Source organism: Mugil cephalus, chromosome 11 (genome assembly GCF_022458985.1).
Source record: "Mugil cephalus isolate CIBA_MC_2020 chromosome 11, CIBA_Mcephalus_1.1, whole genome shotgun sequence".
Classification (NCBI taxonomy): domain Eukaryota; kingdom Metazoa; phylum Chordata; class Actinopteri; order Mugiliformes; family Mugilidae; genus Mugil; species Mugil cephalus.
In genome coordinates, this window is record NC_061780.1 from 16,139,672 (window position 1) to 16,156,619 (window position 16,948).

Here is a 16,948-nt window from a genome sequence, read left to right on the forward strand (position 1 = left end):
GCATGTCTTGGGATCATGGGAGGATACTGGAGTACACAGCGACAACACACACAGGCACAAAAGAAACATGTTTTTCTGTTTTAAATTTATTATTATTGTATGTATTATTATTATTTCAGTAATATATGTGGCAGGAATACTATTTTATCTGTACAACATTAATTCAAGCTGCAGTCTTCTATATGGATAATTACATTCTCACACCACCATTGTAAAATGTTTATGTTTAGTTTAGCAAATTACATTGTTACTTATTTTGATAAAATGACACAGGATGGCTATTTGGCTGTAGTAACTCTCTAAACAGTGATTGCTCTTTGACTAATTTAAAAGTTGGGAAAAGCTTAATGTTGGTTTTAGTTATCTCAGTTTTCAGGAGTTGATGCTGAATTGATGCTGATTAAACAAAAAACACAAAATCTGGTTGGGTATTAAATATTTTTTTTTTTTTTTTGTCTTTACTTTCATCCTCACACATCCAGAGGCAGTTGAGTTCATGTTGAGTTCAGAGAAAGATGGAACAAAACAATAACGTGGCAAATGTGCAAATCATCACGTTCAGAGAGGTTAATTTGTCATGAGAGTAGGATGCTGATCACATTATGTCAACAATAAATGACAAACTACTTTGAAAACCTAGGTGATGGGTGATAAAGATGAAAAAGAACTATTTGGCTTTGTTTCAACCAAAAGCATTCAAATTGTCCGCTATATTAGATTCTATGCCTTTGATTTCAGGTCCTAAAAACAACTATTTGGATAGTTACAGATAATTACAATTGGCTCAAATAAGAGAACTATCCCATTAGAGCTCTGTGGTTATCTCTACATTGTGGTACTAAAAACAGAAAACGTAATGGCATCTCTGGTCAATTTGGGCATCTGCAAATGTGAATCTCCTCCTTACCATCCTCAGAATTTAACTTCCCTACTGCCTCACCATTTTCAGCTGTCTAAGGAAATACAAAATACCAAAGGTGAGTAGAGTTTGCACTTCCATTTCAAAGACGAAGGGAAAAAAAAAACTGTCATACAAGTCTGCTTACAAACATTACTTCTGGGTCAGTGAATTGAGCAAACCAAGTGAACATCCAGTAAAAAGAATCCACTTAAATGGTCAGGAATGCTTAAGTGTGATGGGAGGGAAGAGCACAGAAGGGATTAGGGTAGGGGTGTGTGTGTGTGTGTGTGTGTGTGTGTGTGTGTGTGTGGTGGTGGTGGTGTGTGTGTGTGTGTGTGTGGAGGGGGGGTAGTTCTGCAGACATACACCATAAAACACTTTTTTCCCCGTTTTCAGAACGTGTCAAGAAGAGAGTCTAGAACTAGATGTACTAAGAACACAGCAAAAGCTCTGTTAAAGTTTTTGTTTGCAGGAGTTGGCATTTAGTTCACATCGGGGGCGATATATCTATCTCAAATGATTTCTTTTCCAGCAGGAAGCTTCTACACATTCACACCTCCCTATCACTGGACGGAAGAGGGATGACGGATAAGCGATATTATTTGGCGATGGTCCACCGCTGGTGTACTTTTTCAAACATTCATCAGTCGAATGCAGATACATCACATCAACCCCGAGAGCGTCGGCTTCAAAAGGGAAATGCCGAAACTGATTTGATGAAATGGGAAATTTGAAGTTAATAAAGGTCAAATGTTAGCAACCTTTATGAGATCCAAAGGGGCCTAATTTGTAGGCAGTTAATTGCCTCAAAACTGATCAAATATTCAATTAATGCCAAGACACTAAGGTACAACACCAATGTGGTGTGGTGTTCTGTGTTGTGGCTGCTTTTTAAATATTCTGCCGACAATCATTGTTGACAATATTGCCATAGTCATTTGTAAAGGACTTGAATTTGGTTCTTGTTGGCCCTGTTCAAAGCTTAACATGCGCTCTGAGTCATTGGATCACATGCAGCCAGCTGTAGGTATGCGAGTTCATACCTGGCGTTAAAATGCATTTTCACATGCAGCTGAAGCTACCACTGGAAACCCGATCTCAGTTTAGCACTAGGTGTTCAAATAAACACTGTCATCTTGTTTAGATTTATTAATGGTTTCGTTAACAGCTTCAAGGAAACAATATTTCCATTGCTAATAAATAGACCTCAGTGCTTTTTTTCTCTTCTGTGTTGTGTTTGTTTTTCTGAATGAATGAAGCCAAACTCCATTCATGGAAGAGGACGTCTACAGAGTATGTGTCAGTGTTGCCAAGATGCACCTTTAATAGTGTGTTACCTTTAATAGTGGAACGTGGTCACTACTAGACCCAGACCACCTCCAAATGTGACCTGAGAAACCAGTTCTCAATTTCATCCTCAATACATCACAGTTGCGATAAAATTACTCAAAATGCATGTTAATACCAGCTCTTAAAAGAGTTGGTTAATGTCGCAGAAACCTGCTTCTCCAGAAACAATGGGCTAATGTTGACAGTGAATTCTGTTCGGAGTCATGGAGACTTTGTTTCTAGAAAAATAGGCTGAATATTTTAAAAGCTTTTGAGCTACAAACAGAATTCCATTAAACTTCACATTACTGAGGTTACGGCCGCAATCTTGGACATAGATATCTCAAAGCAGGGCACATAAAACCTGAAACTATCGTGTGGTAAGACATCACTGACCTGGTGCAGCAGATGGTTTGATAAACCATCTGAATCGAAACAAGGACAGACATTTTTAAAAAAAACTTGATTGGATGAACTACCTGTCATTCACCGGACAGCAGAGAGCAGGAAAAACAACAAGCTCCAGTTTGCTATAAAAGCTAGCAAATAGTTAGCATAGCTAGTTTATGGGTAACAGATGCACCTAAAACATCCTCATAGCTGACAGTAGTTGCTCACAGGATACTGACTGGATCCCACCTCTGTAGGTCGGCCTCAAGCACATGGTCTGAAGCCAAGCAAAATTTATTTTGAAATAAGATGAATGAAGAATTAAAAGTTCAGATTTTCATTTGTAACGTTTGTGTAGGCACAGATGGTTATAATGAAGAAATACGCTACAAACCTCTCCCTAATACTGTACTACTTATATCACTGTCTTTAAGGGAATTGAACAAGACCGATTTTCACTGGTCTCCGTGTGTGTGTGCGTGTGTGTATATGCATGACTACATTAGTGTGTTTCTGTGTACCTGAGCAGTGGGGCAGGGGACCACTCCAGTGTCCATTCAGCTGACAGGTGAGTGATGAGTCTCCTATGAGCTGTCGGTCTCCGAGGCAGGAATAGCGCACTGTGGAGCCAAAGGTAAACTTCTCCCCACTCATCACACCGTGGGGAGGTGTACCTGGGTGGCCGCAGTCCACCTCTGCATGATGGAGAGAGGGCACAGAATGGATGGATAGATTATTGGCACATGTCTGAACACATTTTATAAAATCCCTACTCTGCTATTAGTGTCATAAATGCACCACACTGTTTCCTGAACTTCTAATTTTCTTACCATCTTAGTTTGGTTGTTTGAAGCTCATATATTATTGCTATACATGAATGAAGCTGCCAAACCAGAAACCAGTTCAGTACAGTGGTCTAAATGTATATGTAGTTCAAAGGAGCTTGTACTGAAGGAGATTAATGTGCCTTCATACTATAAAAGAGAAACTTATTCTTTCATCCTCTGCAGACGATCTGGCTTACAGTCCAGTACTTGGACAGTTACAGCTCTTCTGTTCTTTAACATATTTAATTTGAAGTAATATAATGGATCCTTAATTAAAGTGCCAAGTCTGAGCTTTAATTTGAGCAGGGCTACATGAAGATACAAAGAACTTTACAGGAAACAAAACCCCTTTAGAATATTGCGCCAAAAGACCAGAGGTTTTAAGGCAGGATTACATGAAGTCAAACAAAGTGATCACAGCGTGAGGTCTTCAACCTACACCAATCAGCCACAACATTAAAACCAGTGACAGAAGTGAATAACACCAATCATCTGTGCAGATCTATGCATGTGGAACCCACCTAATTGCTGTCCCCTCAGAGTGCCTGAGTCTAATCCTCGTCACATATAAGTAAGATATGTTTTGGAGGAACATGCACATTTTTTTTTGACAGGCAGTTTTAATATTGCGGCTGATCACTGTAGAAACTAAGTGTTTACCACTCTAAGTTCCCTGGTGAGGTTCCCCCATGCTTTCACAGCAGACACCTTTACTGGTATCTCTGACTCTTGCTTGACTTTCAGTGCGAGTAGAATGTGGTTCAATCAGACCAAGATAAGGTGACTGACTCAGACAGTTCATTACTTCACATCCTGCAAAACTTTCCAGTTGCTCTGGGTAATTTTTAAAGATCATAGTCCCGCTGAGAGACAGTCCACTGAGTTTTGATTTATTTGGCTGAATCTGAGCACACAGGACGCTCCTGTACACCTCTACATTCATCCTGCTGCTCCCGGCAGCGGTGAGATCCATGATTCAATCAATAAATGCCAGTGTGCCAGTTCCATTGACAGCCATGCATTTACTTCCACCGCTTTATCATTTTTATAAGTTCATCTTTGTTTCATCAGTCCTCACAGTTTTGTTACACGACTCCAGCAGTTTATTTTAATGCTCCACCTTAATGATTTTGGCTACTGTGTTACCTTTAAAGTTATTGTGCAAATGACCAACATGCAATGATTTTATTTTGCTGTGTCTACCTGCTTCTTTTAGTTTTGTCAGACCAGCTATATACATCTATGTATTTATTAACTTGACAGTTATATTAACATTGATTTTTTTCTCTTTAATACATATTAAAAACAACAAACATGCATATTAAATAAGTGCATGCATGCTTTTGAACCCTTGCAATTTGGTTATTATGTTTTAAAATGACCATGTCTCCCAAACAGTTCAGTAAGAGCTGAAAGAAGACACTTAAATAATTTATTTTATTTAAAGCAAATAAAAATGTTCTTATCCAAAAGCCATCTAAATGTCATACAGCAATCACACCTTGTAAAATCTGAAAACTAACTCGGTACAAAACCTTGTCAGCCCTTGATTCTTTTGACCTTTCTGTGTGTTTGTGGGAGTTTTCATTTAATCAGCCTAGTCTCATAATGCAAAGTGAGGTTCAGTAATTTTGCAAAGCTAATTTTTTAACAAAGACTCCGATGCCTGCGGCAGTGAATAAACATTTGAGACAAACGCTCCTGAGCATCTCTTTAATCACTATTCAGTTTGATAAAATAAATGCTGGCCGTCATCTCTCTACCATGAAATGAAGTGCTTTTTGAGCCTACGTGCAAAATGCTGAGATAAATTAACCAGAAATAGGTCATTACCGTTGGCAGACTCTGGTCAAACAGAGTGCACAGTGAACCAGGTGTCCGAGAGCAGCGTTACGACCTCAGATAACCCCCACAGCCCATCAATGATTTTTGTTGAAGTTTAAGTCTTTAGTACTGAGGAAGATTAGCTACCTTCTGAACAACTGGTCCTACGGTAGTTCTAACTCTTTATCAGTTTGGCAGCATCACCATAAACCACGCAGGGTACCCACATTGCGCAGATGCTCACAGCATTTAGCAGCTTGTACCATAAAGACCCAGAGAAGAGAATGGGGACACATTGAAGATTGGGGACATTCAGGTGAGAGTGGAACTTTTCCCCAACTCATTTAGTCGCATCTCTGGTTCAGTTTGTCAGATAATTATGTTTTGCATAAAACACACCAAGGAGGACAGAAGGCAGAAATACATAAACATACACATATACATGCAAAAATGTATATATTTTGTCACCGTACCGATGCATTCTGGTAGAGGTTTGTCCCAATGACCCACTGGCTGGCAGGTGAGCACCGACGAGCCGAACAGATAATATCCGGGGTTACAATCGTAGAAGACGACGCTGCCAAATGTGAAGTTGCCATGTTCGATCTTGCTCTCCCGGATGGAGTTTGCAGGAATACCGGGATCTGTGCAGTTAACCACTGCAGAAAAAAAGAAAAAAAAGAAATTTCAGCAAAAACAACTGCGCTGACATATGACTACGTGTTAAACTAAATATATATATAAAAAAAATGACTCCTGCCCTTTTCCTGTATTTCTCATGCCCTGAGTGAAGTTTTATTACATCTCTTCATAGATTCAATTTATGATCTATATTCACTTGATCAAAAGTGCACTGTGATATTGTTTAATGGACATCAGAACCATTTCTGGCAACTTTTCACAAATATCAATTTATTCAGGTTTTTCAAAGTCAATGCAAATGGGTTATTGATGCACAGCACAGGACAGTAACGTTGAGCCAAATTGAATATTCACTTCTTGGCAATATTTCCAAACCTATCTAATGAAAATGTATGAAATGCATTGCTACGGCATTAAGATGCGCATAGTGCACATGTTGCCAGTGCTCAGCAGGAGATGAATTATAGGATACATTAATTTTTAATTAAACTATAATTCTATACATATTGTATTGTTGCTGCAATGTAAAGGTCTTGTCATAATTTTTAAATGAATTGTGTGTGATGGATTTCTTTATTACCTTTGCATATATTATGTCTACAGTGTTGATTAATGCTGGATGCATCAAGTTACACGGTTAAGTTGAATTCTGTCAAGAATTACTCTCCATGAACAACAACACAAAAAGACAACATAAATATAGCCGTCTAATTTACTTCTCCCCGTCTTATCGCTGGGGATATTTCCTGAAAGCTCTCTCTTTGGTTGGAGCGTATGTTGTGTAAATGCTGTCTGTCAGCACGTTTGCTTCCGAGTTAATAATAGAACTGATGACATGCCTTAATCAGTGGCGTTTTCTTTTCATTCTACAAACATGAAGACGACTGAACACAGGCTATATAAAGCCTTGCCAATAATAATAATAATAATAGTACATATTGCTTCTTCCTGAAAACTAAAAGCACATCTATTAAACATAAATTCAAACTCATAGGCATTCATTTTGGGAGCCTCTCCAAACCCACGCTGCTGACAACGTGGTTCAGATGGCTGAAATAAGATTAGAGTGAAATTCAAAGTTCAAAGCAAAAGCATCATATTAAAATCAATAATGCAAATGTCCGACAAAGACGGCTTAATGTGATAAAATAGTGGCGGCAGCAAAGAGATATATTTCGACAAAGGGAATCATGACAGTTTAATGTGATCTCACTCTTACACCAGGTGTGTCTCTGCGGTGCTTTTCAAAGTAATAAAAACGTTGTCGCTTCATATCTACAGCAACTGCCAAAAAAGATTCATGCCAAGAGGAGAGATATTTTTAAATGGGCAGAGAAAGACTAGCAAATCAAGGTCTGGCTAACACCATCCAGACATAGCAGACCAATTAAACGCTCGATGGATACTATTTAAATACATTTCTATAATTCAATGTTTATTTTATTATATATATATAACATTCTAAAATGTAAATAAATATTTACACTACACTTACAGATATCTTTATCTATACATGAAATAGACATACCGTAATTATTATTTTTTTAAGTATCATTAAAAAATTAGCTTCCATCACACTGTCCAGCAGAAACAATACTTTAACTGTCTAACATTTCTCTGGAGTGGTTTCACACAGAATTATCTCCAACACTATCTGTAGCAAACCTCTTGGCATAAACTGACAGTACACTTGTAGAACCAACGGCTCATTTACTTTCCGTTTCCTATACATCCCGCTGTAACCTCATTACTGCTTTCCCGTCCCTTCTCATTTCTCAGTTTGCCATCTTCTGCTCTGTGGCCAAACCTCCAGATGTCGTTGCCTAATGCTCTAACCAGAGAAGGAAAGCAGGTAGGGGACTTTTCTCATTAAAATCAACCGACATGTGACACAACCTTTGTCCACTCTGCTTGTTTGCATGAGCATCTGGAAGCTGGCAGTCACTGGCAGCCGACTCCCGAGCCATCACGACACATCTGCCCGGCTGTTCCAATTCTTGTGGTCGATCTGGCTTCTTCGTAATCACTAAGCACCTGCAAAGTCCATCTCATTTTGTTCCAACTCCAGTGTTAAAATAAGTGACCTATGTTAGTTGCTGTGATGTTAAATGCTGATTCTTAATTCCTGTTATCAGGATTCCTGTTTGTTTGCCCTGTCTGAGTTTTTGTGTGTTGTCTAAACAAGACCACAAGTTCAACTGTCAGGCTACATCTGCTTCCTTCTGATACTTTAAAGTTACTCAGGCTGACAGTAATTTCTACATTCTGTAGCTGAACCCTACCTCTGCATGTCGGCGGCTGCTGGCTCCACTGGCGGCTGGCCTGGCACTGGGACGTGGAGGGTCCTTCCAGGGTGTAGCCTTTGTTGCATGAGAAGCGCACCATGTCATTGTAGTTGAAGCCGTCGCCCGTGGTGCGGCCGTAGATAGGGCTACCGGGGTGGCCGCATGTGACAGCTGAGGTTCGCGCACGACACCCAGGTACGTGACGAAAATGCAGAGGGAGAGAGGAGGGCAGGCGACAAATGGAGGCGAAGGAGGGATCCAAGGAAAGGGTAAAGGAGAAGGAGTGAGGATCACAGGGTGTGGAAAGACAGAGAGAATACGAGAGGAAGAGAAAATTCAATAGCAGTGACCGAGGTCACGTACAGTGACACGTATCATAGAAAGTCATTATCATATAATTGACCTCAGAAGACAATAGGGGAATTAGGAGTCGAGACATGATCTTGATTGGGAAAGGGTAAACAGCATATTGCAGTGCATCAATACATGGACAGGAGAGTGGATGTTACATTGTGAAGGTGGGTATAAACAATCAGCTGATATCAGCGTTCAGTGTTTTTTTATTTATTGATTTTTGGTTTGATAATGCAGTCCAATGATTATATGCCTGTCTTGTTCGGTGTTCCTATTTTAATATCCACAGCTTCCTTTTGTGAAATCAAGAGGTTCTTTATAATATGAAAGTAAACAGACATATACCCTGTATCCTTCTTAATTTTGAACTCAGTAAAAAAAAAATATGTATATTTTTCATCACATGCACAAACACCTCAGATCCTACTTGCAGCCGGTCAGCTCTGAAGAGACGGTGTTAAAGGACTTACAAATACAAACAGGTAGATGTCCCGACCAGTTGTGGTCCTGCTGACAGATGCGCACTGAGGAGCCGATGAGTCTGAATCCAGGGTTGCACTGGTAAACCACGGTGTCTCTGTAACCAAAGTTTTCTCCGATCACCTGACCATTCACAATCTGCTCTGGGACGCCACAGTGACCGGCTGTAGGGAGAGGAAAAACAACATATGGGAAAACGGTTTGATCTACAGTTTATTTATTCCAGATGTCCATGTCACTGTTAAAATGAGAATATTCACTTACTTGAAAGATCAGATTAGATAAAGATGTAAAAGGAAATATATATATATATATATATATATAATATATATATATATATATATATATATATATATATATATATATATATATATAAAACCCTTGTAGTATGCTGTCATATGCAGTATCTGCTATATATGACATGAGTAATGAGGTCCATTTTTCTTTTAGTAATGGACACTTGACACCAAAAATCACAATAAATGATTTTCATTGCTGTGATGCTTAAGTTTGATGTTCTGTCATTTCAGAAAAGCGTCTCGCACTGAACTAATGGATGATGGCTACAGGGTGGAAACAATTTTGATTGTCTTATCACCTTTGTATGACTTAGCATTTTGACAACAGCATTACCAATCAAAACGAGGAAGCTGGTTTTTATAAGTCCTCAGAATTATAACAAAATCCGTTAGCGCATTCACAAAACATATTGGATTTGGAAAAGATTTTTCAGCTCATTATCTCAGAATTATTATTTCGAAAGCCATATCAGCTTCAGCTTCACTGGCGGTGATAACTTTGCCTTTCTCATCTAGAGCAGGCAGAGAGATTCATGTGAAACTCTTCAAAATCTGTGCAATACTCTCATGCACATAATCGTATTACTTTCAGCTACAATAAATCCCTTTCAAAGAGGAGGAATCTAGCAGAGATTTCCACTGCCACTTAAAACCTGGGAAATTGCCACCGACTGTGAGGCTGATTTCCCTAATTCACTCCTGAACCCGGAAGCTCAGCTGAGCGTTTTATTATCACACTCGAGTTGAGAGCACCCAGATTTCTGTGTGGATAGTGCTCAAGTAGGTGTCTATACCGAAAGGTCACCGGCTATGTTAACCCCGTCAGTCATATCACAGAACAAGTGAAAGGTGTCCTTCTTTTAATGAACTGAACCAATCTGGAGCTGAGACTGAAGTGCTGGCGCCACACTCTTCATAAATGGACTAATGCACTGGAAACGCTCACATTCCGCTGCTGCGTGGGTTTGAATGCGGCTCAAGTAATTACGTCTCATTTCCTTCCACAGGACAGAGCTGTGATGGGCTGTGCTGTGCTATGCTTTTTTTTGTTGTTTGTTTATCCTTGCAACACATCAAATTGTGGTGGCAGAGACTAGCAAGTGACTCGTGGTTTCAGGGACGCTGGAGCTCGACAGCTGCTCTCTCACATTGAACATTTTCTTAACGGCAAACATCACAGACTTAAAAGCTTCACTGCACTGAACCAATAAAGGTTGCGGCCAAAAGTGCATTTTGCAAAACAAATTTGATCGTATGATCTTTACATGGTCTGAATCAGTCTGCCGTGCTCCAGCGGCATCGCTGAATACCAGTATGTCAGCAAGAACCAATAAAAAGCTTGTACATCTTAATTATTTATAGAAAGTGGATATAAAGACTTGGCAATTATAGCGTCTGGTATTATTCTTGGAATGTTGGCTCAAAAAAAAAGAGTCATCTTTGATCCAGATCAAAGCTGTCCTTTAAAAGAGCTGGATTTTTATTTTGGGACTCCCCTAGTGTAAATTTCTGTGATTCACAGTTAAAGCTCTTGTCTGAAACAGATTTATTTTAGCTCTGGGCAGATTCAGCGTTTCATTCACGAGCCTCATAGAAACATGCTTGTTAAGACCTAATATCAAATATCAAAGATACAGAGTACAATGTAAGACGCTGTTGTTCTGTTGTCACCAAATAACTGCATTGTACCACCATGCGCTGCCAGTTATTCATAAGCTGGAGAACATTAAGCGACTGTCAAGAAGACTGTTCAGGGAGAATGTCTACATACATTTGTCAGGAAGACCTTAGATTTGTGCCTAGAGCAGATAACCATACATGAAATCTGTGACGAGCTGACACCAGCTCCAAGAGGGAGAAGTAAAAACTGTTGGAAAGCGACTGCTCAGAGATCTGTAGCCTCTGGCTCACAGGGATTATTTTTTACTTCTCTATTTAAAACTTTTCCTTGTTTTAATATGATTATTCAATTATATGAAAGAAAAAAAAGGAAAACCTTGTAAAGATATCATGTACATCCTGCTTACCCAGGCACTGAGTCTCCATCCCACTCCAAAGTCCAGACAGGAGACACTCTCGAACGGTAGATCCAGTTAAAACATAGCCAAGGTTACAACTGAAGATGGCTGATGCTCCGAAGGTAGTTTGAGTCCCAATTTTTTTCCCATTAGGAGGAGTGGGAAGATCGCCACAGGAAATGACTGAAATAAGATAAAGAGGGTAGTAAGAGGCAGGAGATGAAGGACACACCAGGAGAGTAAGAGGGAACAAAAGAGAAGGAAAGAGTGAATGGGAGTTGGCTTACACATTCGGAGTCAATGGGAGTGCAGTCATTTACACCGTTCTTACCGACGTTAATGCGATAAAAGGTGACCTGTACCATCACATAATGATGGTGTTTGCCTTTGTCCCACATCTTACATCCTGCTGCCTGACATCTCCTTTTACCGTACACGGGGTACTTGGCTCTTTTGCTTCTCAAAAAAAAAAAAGAAAGAAAAAGCCGCTCCAATGGAAGCAGAGAAAAGCTTTTACTTTCATCCCCCACAATATACAATGTCTAACCCTGAGACAGGAGTAAGTTAAGAATACAAAGGTGACGCGTTGAGCTTCTGATTAAGTGAAAGGTGAAGAAGTTTTTCATTCTTCAAGTCAAATTTGTACCTGGGTCAAAGACGTATAAGGATTTTAAAAGTGAAAAAAAAAAAATCTAAATCAGCTGCTATTAATAATAATAAAAGAACAACAGTACAACATCAAATCAATGTCTAAAAACCTACAGCTACTGAATTGATTAACATGTCCAGTCTCTCTAACAGAGGACATGTCCTGGGTAACAGAATACCTTTGTTATCCAGGAAGGACATATCGTTACACAGGAAGGACAAAACAACTATTTTTCCTTTATAATCGGGCACTAACTGGGTCTACTGTGTAAAACATTAGCCTAATCTTCAACACATCAATGTCATATTTCACATGAAATAAATCATTTTAAAATGTAAAAAAATTATAAATGTGTTATTAGCGTTATCCAGAAAGACACATCATGGTGGTACATCACGTACCACTGAGCGAAAAGGTCAAAATATCAACATTTTAAGAGATTTACTGACATTGTCATCTCTTTTGGGGTCCTTCAGAATCTGTTGGCTGATACAACACCCTGTAACATGAATGTCCAAACCCAAATATGGTCATATAGCCACTTTATGTGTGATACACAGGAAGGACATTTGAGAATCCAAAAATGGGGACAAAAGTATTTCTTGAATAAAAATGTAAATGAGCTTAGTGTTGTTACTATATTTGTAGGTGTCATTACAAACACCAACACAATTATGCACCAGTGTATCACTAATGCCTTTATTAAGATTTTTGACATTTTTAGCATAATTTTGTACTTAGATCTTTAGCCCAGACGTTATCCAGGAAGGACAGTTTTGTACTTTTGAGCTAAATATCTCTGTAAATTTTTATTTCTTACAGTAAATACTCATATGAGCAAGTAAAGTGGGGAGAATTGAGTAACAAATTGTACTTTTTAAAATTTTTTATCTATTTTTACTATTATGAATATGCCTCGGACACCAGAATTGACATGTCTCGTCTTTGACCCACCTGAAGTTTCAATTTGGCTGGAAAACTGATTTCTTTTCTACCTGTTCACTGAAACTACTGAAATGCACATGATACTACGTGTGGATTCTGTTGATAAAGTCACGATAAACCAGAGGTAACAGTTAATTTCTGGGAAGATCAGAGAAGAAGTCACTCACTTCTACACCGAGGCCGCTCATTTCTCCAGCTCCACACTCCATTGGCCAGGCACTGGATGTGGGCGGGCCCAACACGATAGTATCCAGGGTTGCAGGTGAAGATTATTTTAGTTCCATACTCATAGTGGGAGCCGTTGACTATCCGCCATTTCCCATGGTCCAGAGTGAAGGAGCTAAGGCTGGGACATGTCATCACTATGAAAATAAATAAAAGTCAACAACTCAATGCGGATTTGACATTATTCAAACATTCAAACAGATTCAACGTTTCAGTTCCTCCTCCTATCTTGTGTACAAAGTCAAATCATGCGAACATATGTAGCAATCATGTAAAGAAACCACAAATAGCGCAGAAGGAAATAATTCAAGCTGTAGAATAACATAATCTTGTGTTTCAATTATACAGACATCCACAAAAAAGTTATTTATGAATCATATGTCTCCAAACCAAATGTTCCCAAACAAACTCTGTTTCCCTTTTTGCTGTGAGACATATACAGCAGGGAATAAACATTGGTCTCAGTAGAAAACAATGGTGTCAATCACTCCTTACACCGACTTTCAAACTTGGAGGAGTTGAACTGGCATGTAGAACTCCCTAGTGTCAGTTACACATTTCTTTTCTTTACTATTTTCTCTGCATCATCCATCTGTCTAATCAGTAACTCACAATAAAACTGTAATAAAACTGCAACTAATGGTTCAGTGGGAAGTCAGTCCATTTTTTGCATCACCTTGTATTAGAATATAGTTTTGTTAAAAGAGTCAGTCTGATATTCTACAAGCACTATTCCTCGACTGCCTTCTCTATAACCCTTCCCCATCACTATTATTCAAGCTTTCAATCCTGCTACGGCTTCCAGAGTTTCCAGCCTTGTCAGAGCGGTTATCGAAATGAAAAGCCTTCATAAGCCCTAAAAGATTCTATAATGTTTTTATGAAAAGACTTTTATCCTTTCATCTTTCAAATTCTCATGGTTGAATCATGCCACGGGTTTTTTTTTTTGCGGTAACCTCATCTTTCGAAAACCCTTCTACCTCGCCTACATCCCCTCAGCATTCTCTACTCACCAATGCATCGGGGTATCTTGTTGTGATTGCTCCAGGTGCCGTCTGGCTGGCAGACTGTCGTCGTCAGCTCTTTGGAGGAGAGCCGATAGCCGCCGTTGCAGAAGTAGGTCACCCGTGTGCCGACGGAGTAATCAGCAGCGAGCACACCTCCGTTCACTGGTGCACTGGGCACACCGCATGACACAGCTGCAGGCAGCAAGGAGACCATTGACGACACACACGTTTTCACGCAGTGCAAGAGGGATGCTAGAGATGTCTGGTAAACAGGAACTTGGTGGGCAGCCACGCGTTCTATTTAAAGTCACATTTTTGCTGGGAAGTGATAAATACGTGTGTGAATGTACTCCCCCCGGCACTGAGCGCAACCCCATAGTGCAAAACTAGTCACATGGAGTTTTCCAGTTTATGTAAGTAGCTGTTTGTTATTTCCTTTCAAATGGTTGCAATCTTGGTAAACAAAAACACAAAAGGAAGTAATCCCCCAACAATGGCACTGCAGACTTCAGAAACAAACAATGCAGAGGGCTGCATTTGCTAGAATGTAAAACAGTACGCCTACTGCCACAGCCAACATTTTAGCATTTATAATAATGATGCTGAAATGCTTCCGTCACGTAAACACTTCTCAGAAATCACAAACTGGGGTTAAAAACATCACTAGGTAGAAGAAACACAAAAAATATAAAGTAGGAGTAGAACTTGTCTCGCACACTGCAAGAAGGTTATCAAAAAGTCCTCCATGAATATTTTAAGGTATTTTTGCAAGAATGTTTTCAAGAACGGTAGGTCGGGCCCTGGGTGTCCCAGATGATCCGATTACAAGTGGGATCTCCAAGTGTGAGGGCATTAAGTTCCAGATACTCAGACTATATCTGAAGGTTGTCCATTTATGACAACATTCTTATAGTACTGTGAACAAACATCATGTCCTGCGTCATTTTGTGCTTCAGACTCACATTGAAACTTGGGAGTACTATAATTTTACGCTCGTACAGCGTGCCCCAAAAGTTGTTAAATAAAATACTATACTATAGCTATAATACTATACTTCTTATTTCCATTGTTGGTGTATAATGTGAAACCATACACTAACTGTAGTGACGAATGCAACCAGTAAAGTTTTAATGTTAACACCAACATGCAAACAAAGGACTCACTCGCACACTACAAAAGCCCCCAAGCAGCAGTGTGCCCTTGCAAACACAAAGTAAATCTGAGTTACTGTGGTCTAAGACCGAAGTGAAGTGAAAGCTGGAGCTAGAAGGGTTTAAGGCGTTTATTAAAACCGTGCCTGAACAGAGCAAAGAAACCGACATCTGCAGGGTCCCAATGAAAGGAAACGGTTATGAAAACATACTTTAAATGGAACAGCAATAGTAACCGCACACTGTGAATAAAAGGTAGGCAAACATGGCACGCAGCCACTGCATTGCCCCTCAACACACTGTGAATCAATCATCATTCAATTTAAAGTTGTTCTCAGTGGCAATTTAACAGATATCAATCAACACATTTTAGTGTTTAGAGTTCAATGTTCAGAGAGGTGATGATCTAAAGCTAAATACTGGTATATATAAATTAACGTCTGTTACATTCAACCTTTTGACTTAGTATTGATAAAGCCCATCAGCTCCAGATGAATCATTCTTTTTTTTACAGAGCACAAAAGTTTTAAATGAACAAAATTAAACTCTGTCTTGGTAACATTCCTGAGTAGCACTGATGGCAATGCAATTTTCCTGCAATGACTGCCAGCATCTACATCAACTAAGAGAATCAAGTGTTGTGTGAATTCTCATTCAAAACAAAACAAAAAAATCTGAGGCTGCGGATGAAAAAGAAATTATGTTCAGAGGAAGGACTATTGTCTAAAAGAGAAAGAAATCAGCAGTATGGTCAAAGAAAGATTACCACTGCTGTAGCTTTTCCTCACTGGATATATGTCCAATTCAAATGTGAATACTGTATTACCATTGCCAAAAAGGACATCTTCTATCTATATGCCATTGGTTTTTCTTTGAGATGCTTGACTAACAGTAGCTACGTTTCCATAATAATAAAAACTAAAATAATGGCAAAATAAAAGCGACGTTTCTGAAATATTGATAAAGTACAATTCCACTGGCACATGTTTCCATTGAAAGGTGTTCTGCGCATGAGCTGCGACTTCACGTTGAGGAAGATGGATTTCATATCAACTGGTCACATTACAGTGCGATACATTTTATATCGATACTTCTGAAAAACGTCACGAGAGCATAAAGGTGTTTTAGCAAAATTTGAGAGACTAGTTTTTTATGCGATATTTAGGTTTTGCACATATCGATGATGAAAACACAGCAAATGACAGATTAATATCCTGCGGATTCTCAGCATATCATTCACGGGAATGAATTACATAGTGTAATGTAATCTTTGCCATCAAACAGATAGCAGATGGACAGCATCTGTATGAATATATTAGTTGATCTGCAGCCAAGGTTCAGTTTATGTGCTTTGGAAAAGCTGTGTGCAATTACCAACTGATGGAATCAATCACAGGTGGGAAGTGTTTTTAAATCATTTAGAGCACATGACATACATATTTTGATTTCACTGCATCATGATAAAATCCAATTGAGTACACCATCTGTTGATGTTTGCCGTGTGTCTGTGCCAGCGCATGCAATCATGCGCGCGTTAATGCACACATTTCACATGTGCGCATCAAAGGACCCAATTAGTTGAATGAGGCCCAACAGCAGCAGACACTGCATGCTAATGGCAA

General features: G+C 39.2%; 1 protein-coding gene across 5 annotated transcripts in view; it reads right to left on the minus strand.

The window, feature by feature from the left end:
• The window catches only part of LOC125016588 (CUB and sushi domain-containing protein 3-like), a 211,037-nt gene that overhangs the window by 36,370 nt on the left and 157,719 nt on the right, over positions 1 to 16,948 (minus strand). For all 5 annotated transcript variants that reach the window (XM_047599156.1, XM_047599152.1, XM_047599153.1 and 2 more), the window contains 7 exons: positions 14,182 to 14,367; positions 13,111 to 13,305; positions 11,359 to 11,532; positions 9,023 to 9,196; positions 8,196 to 8,369; positions 5,745 to 5,930; positions 3,142 to 3,315 (listed from right to left, as the gene is read on the minus strand). In XM_047599156.1, the coding sequence (XP_047455112.1) occupies positions 3,142 to 3,315; positions 5,745 to 5,930; positions 8,196 to 8,369; positions 9,023 to 9,196; positions 11,359 to 11,532; positions 13,111 to 13,305; positions 14,182 to 14,367 (1,263 nt within the window). The remainder of the gene's footprint in view (positions 1 to 3,141; positions 3,316 to 5,744; positions 5,931 to 8,195; positions 8,370 to 9,022; positions 9,197 to 11,358; positions 11,533 to 13,110; positions 13,306 to 14,181; positions 14,368 to 16,948) is intronic.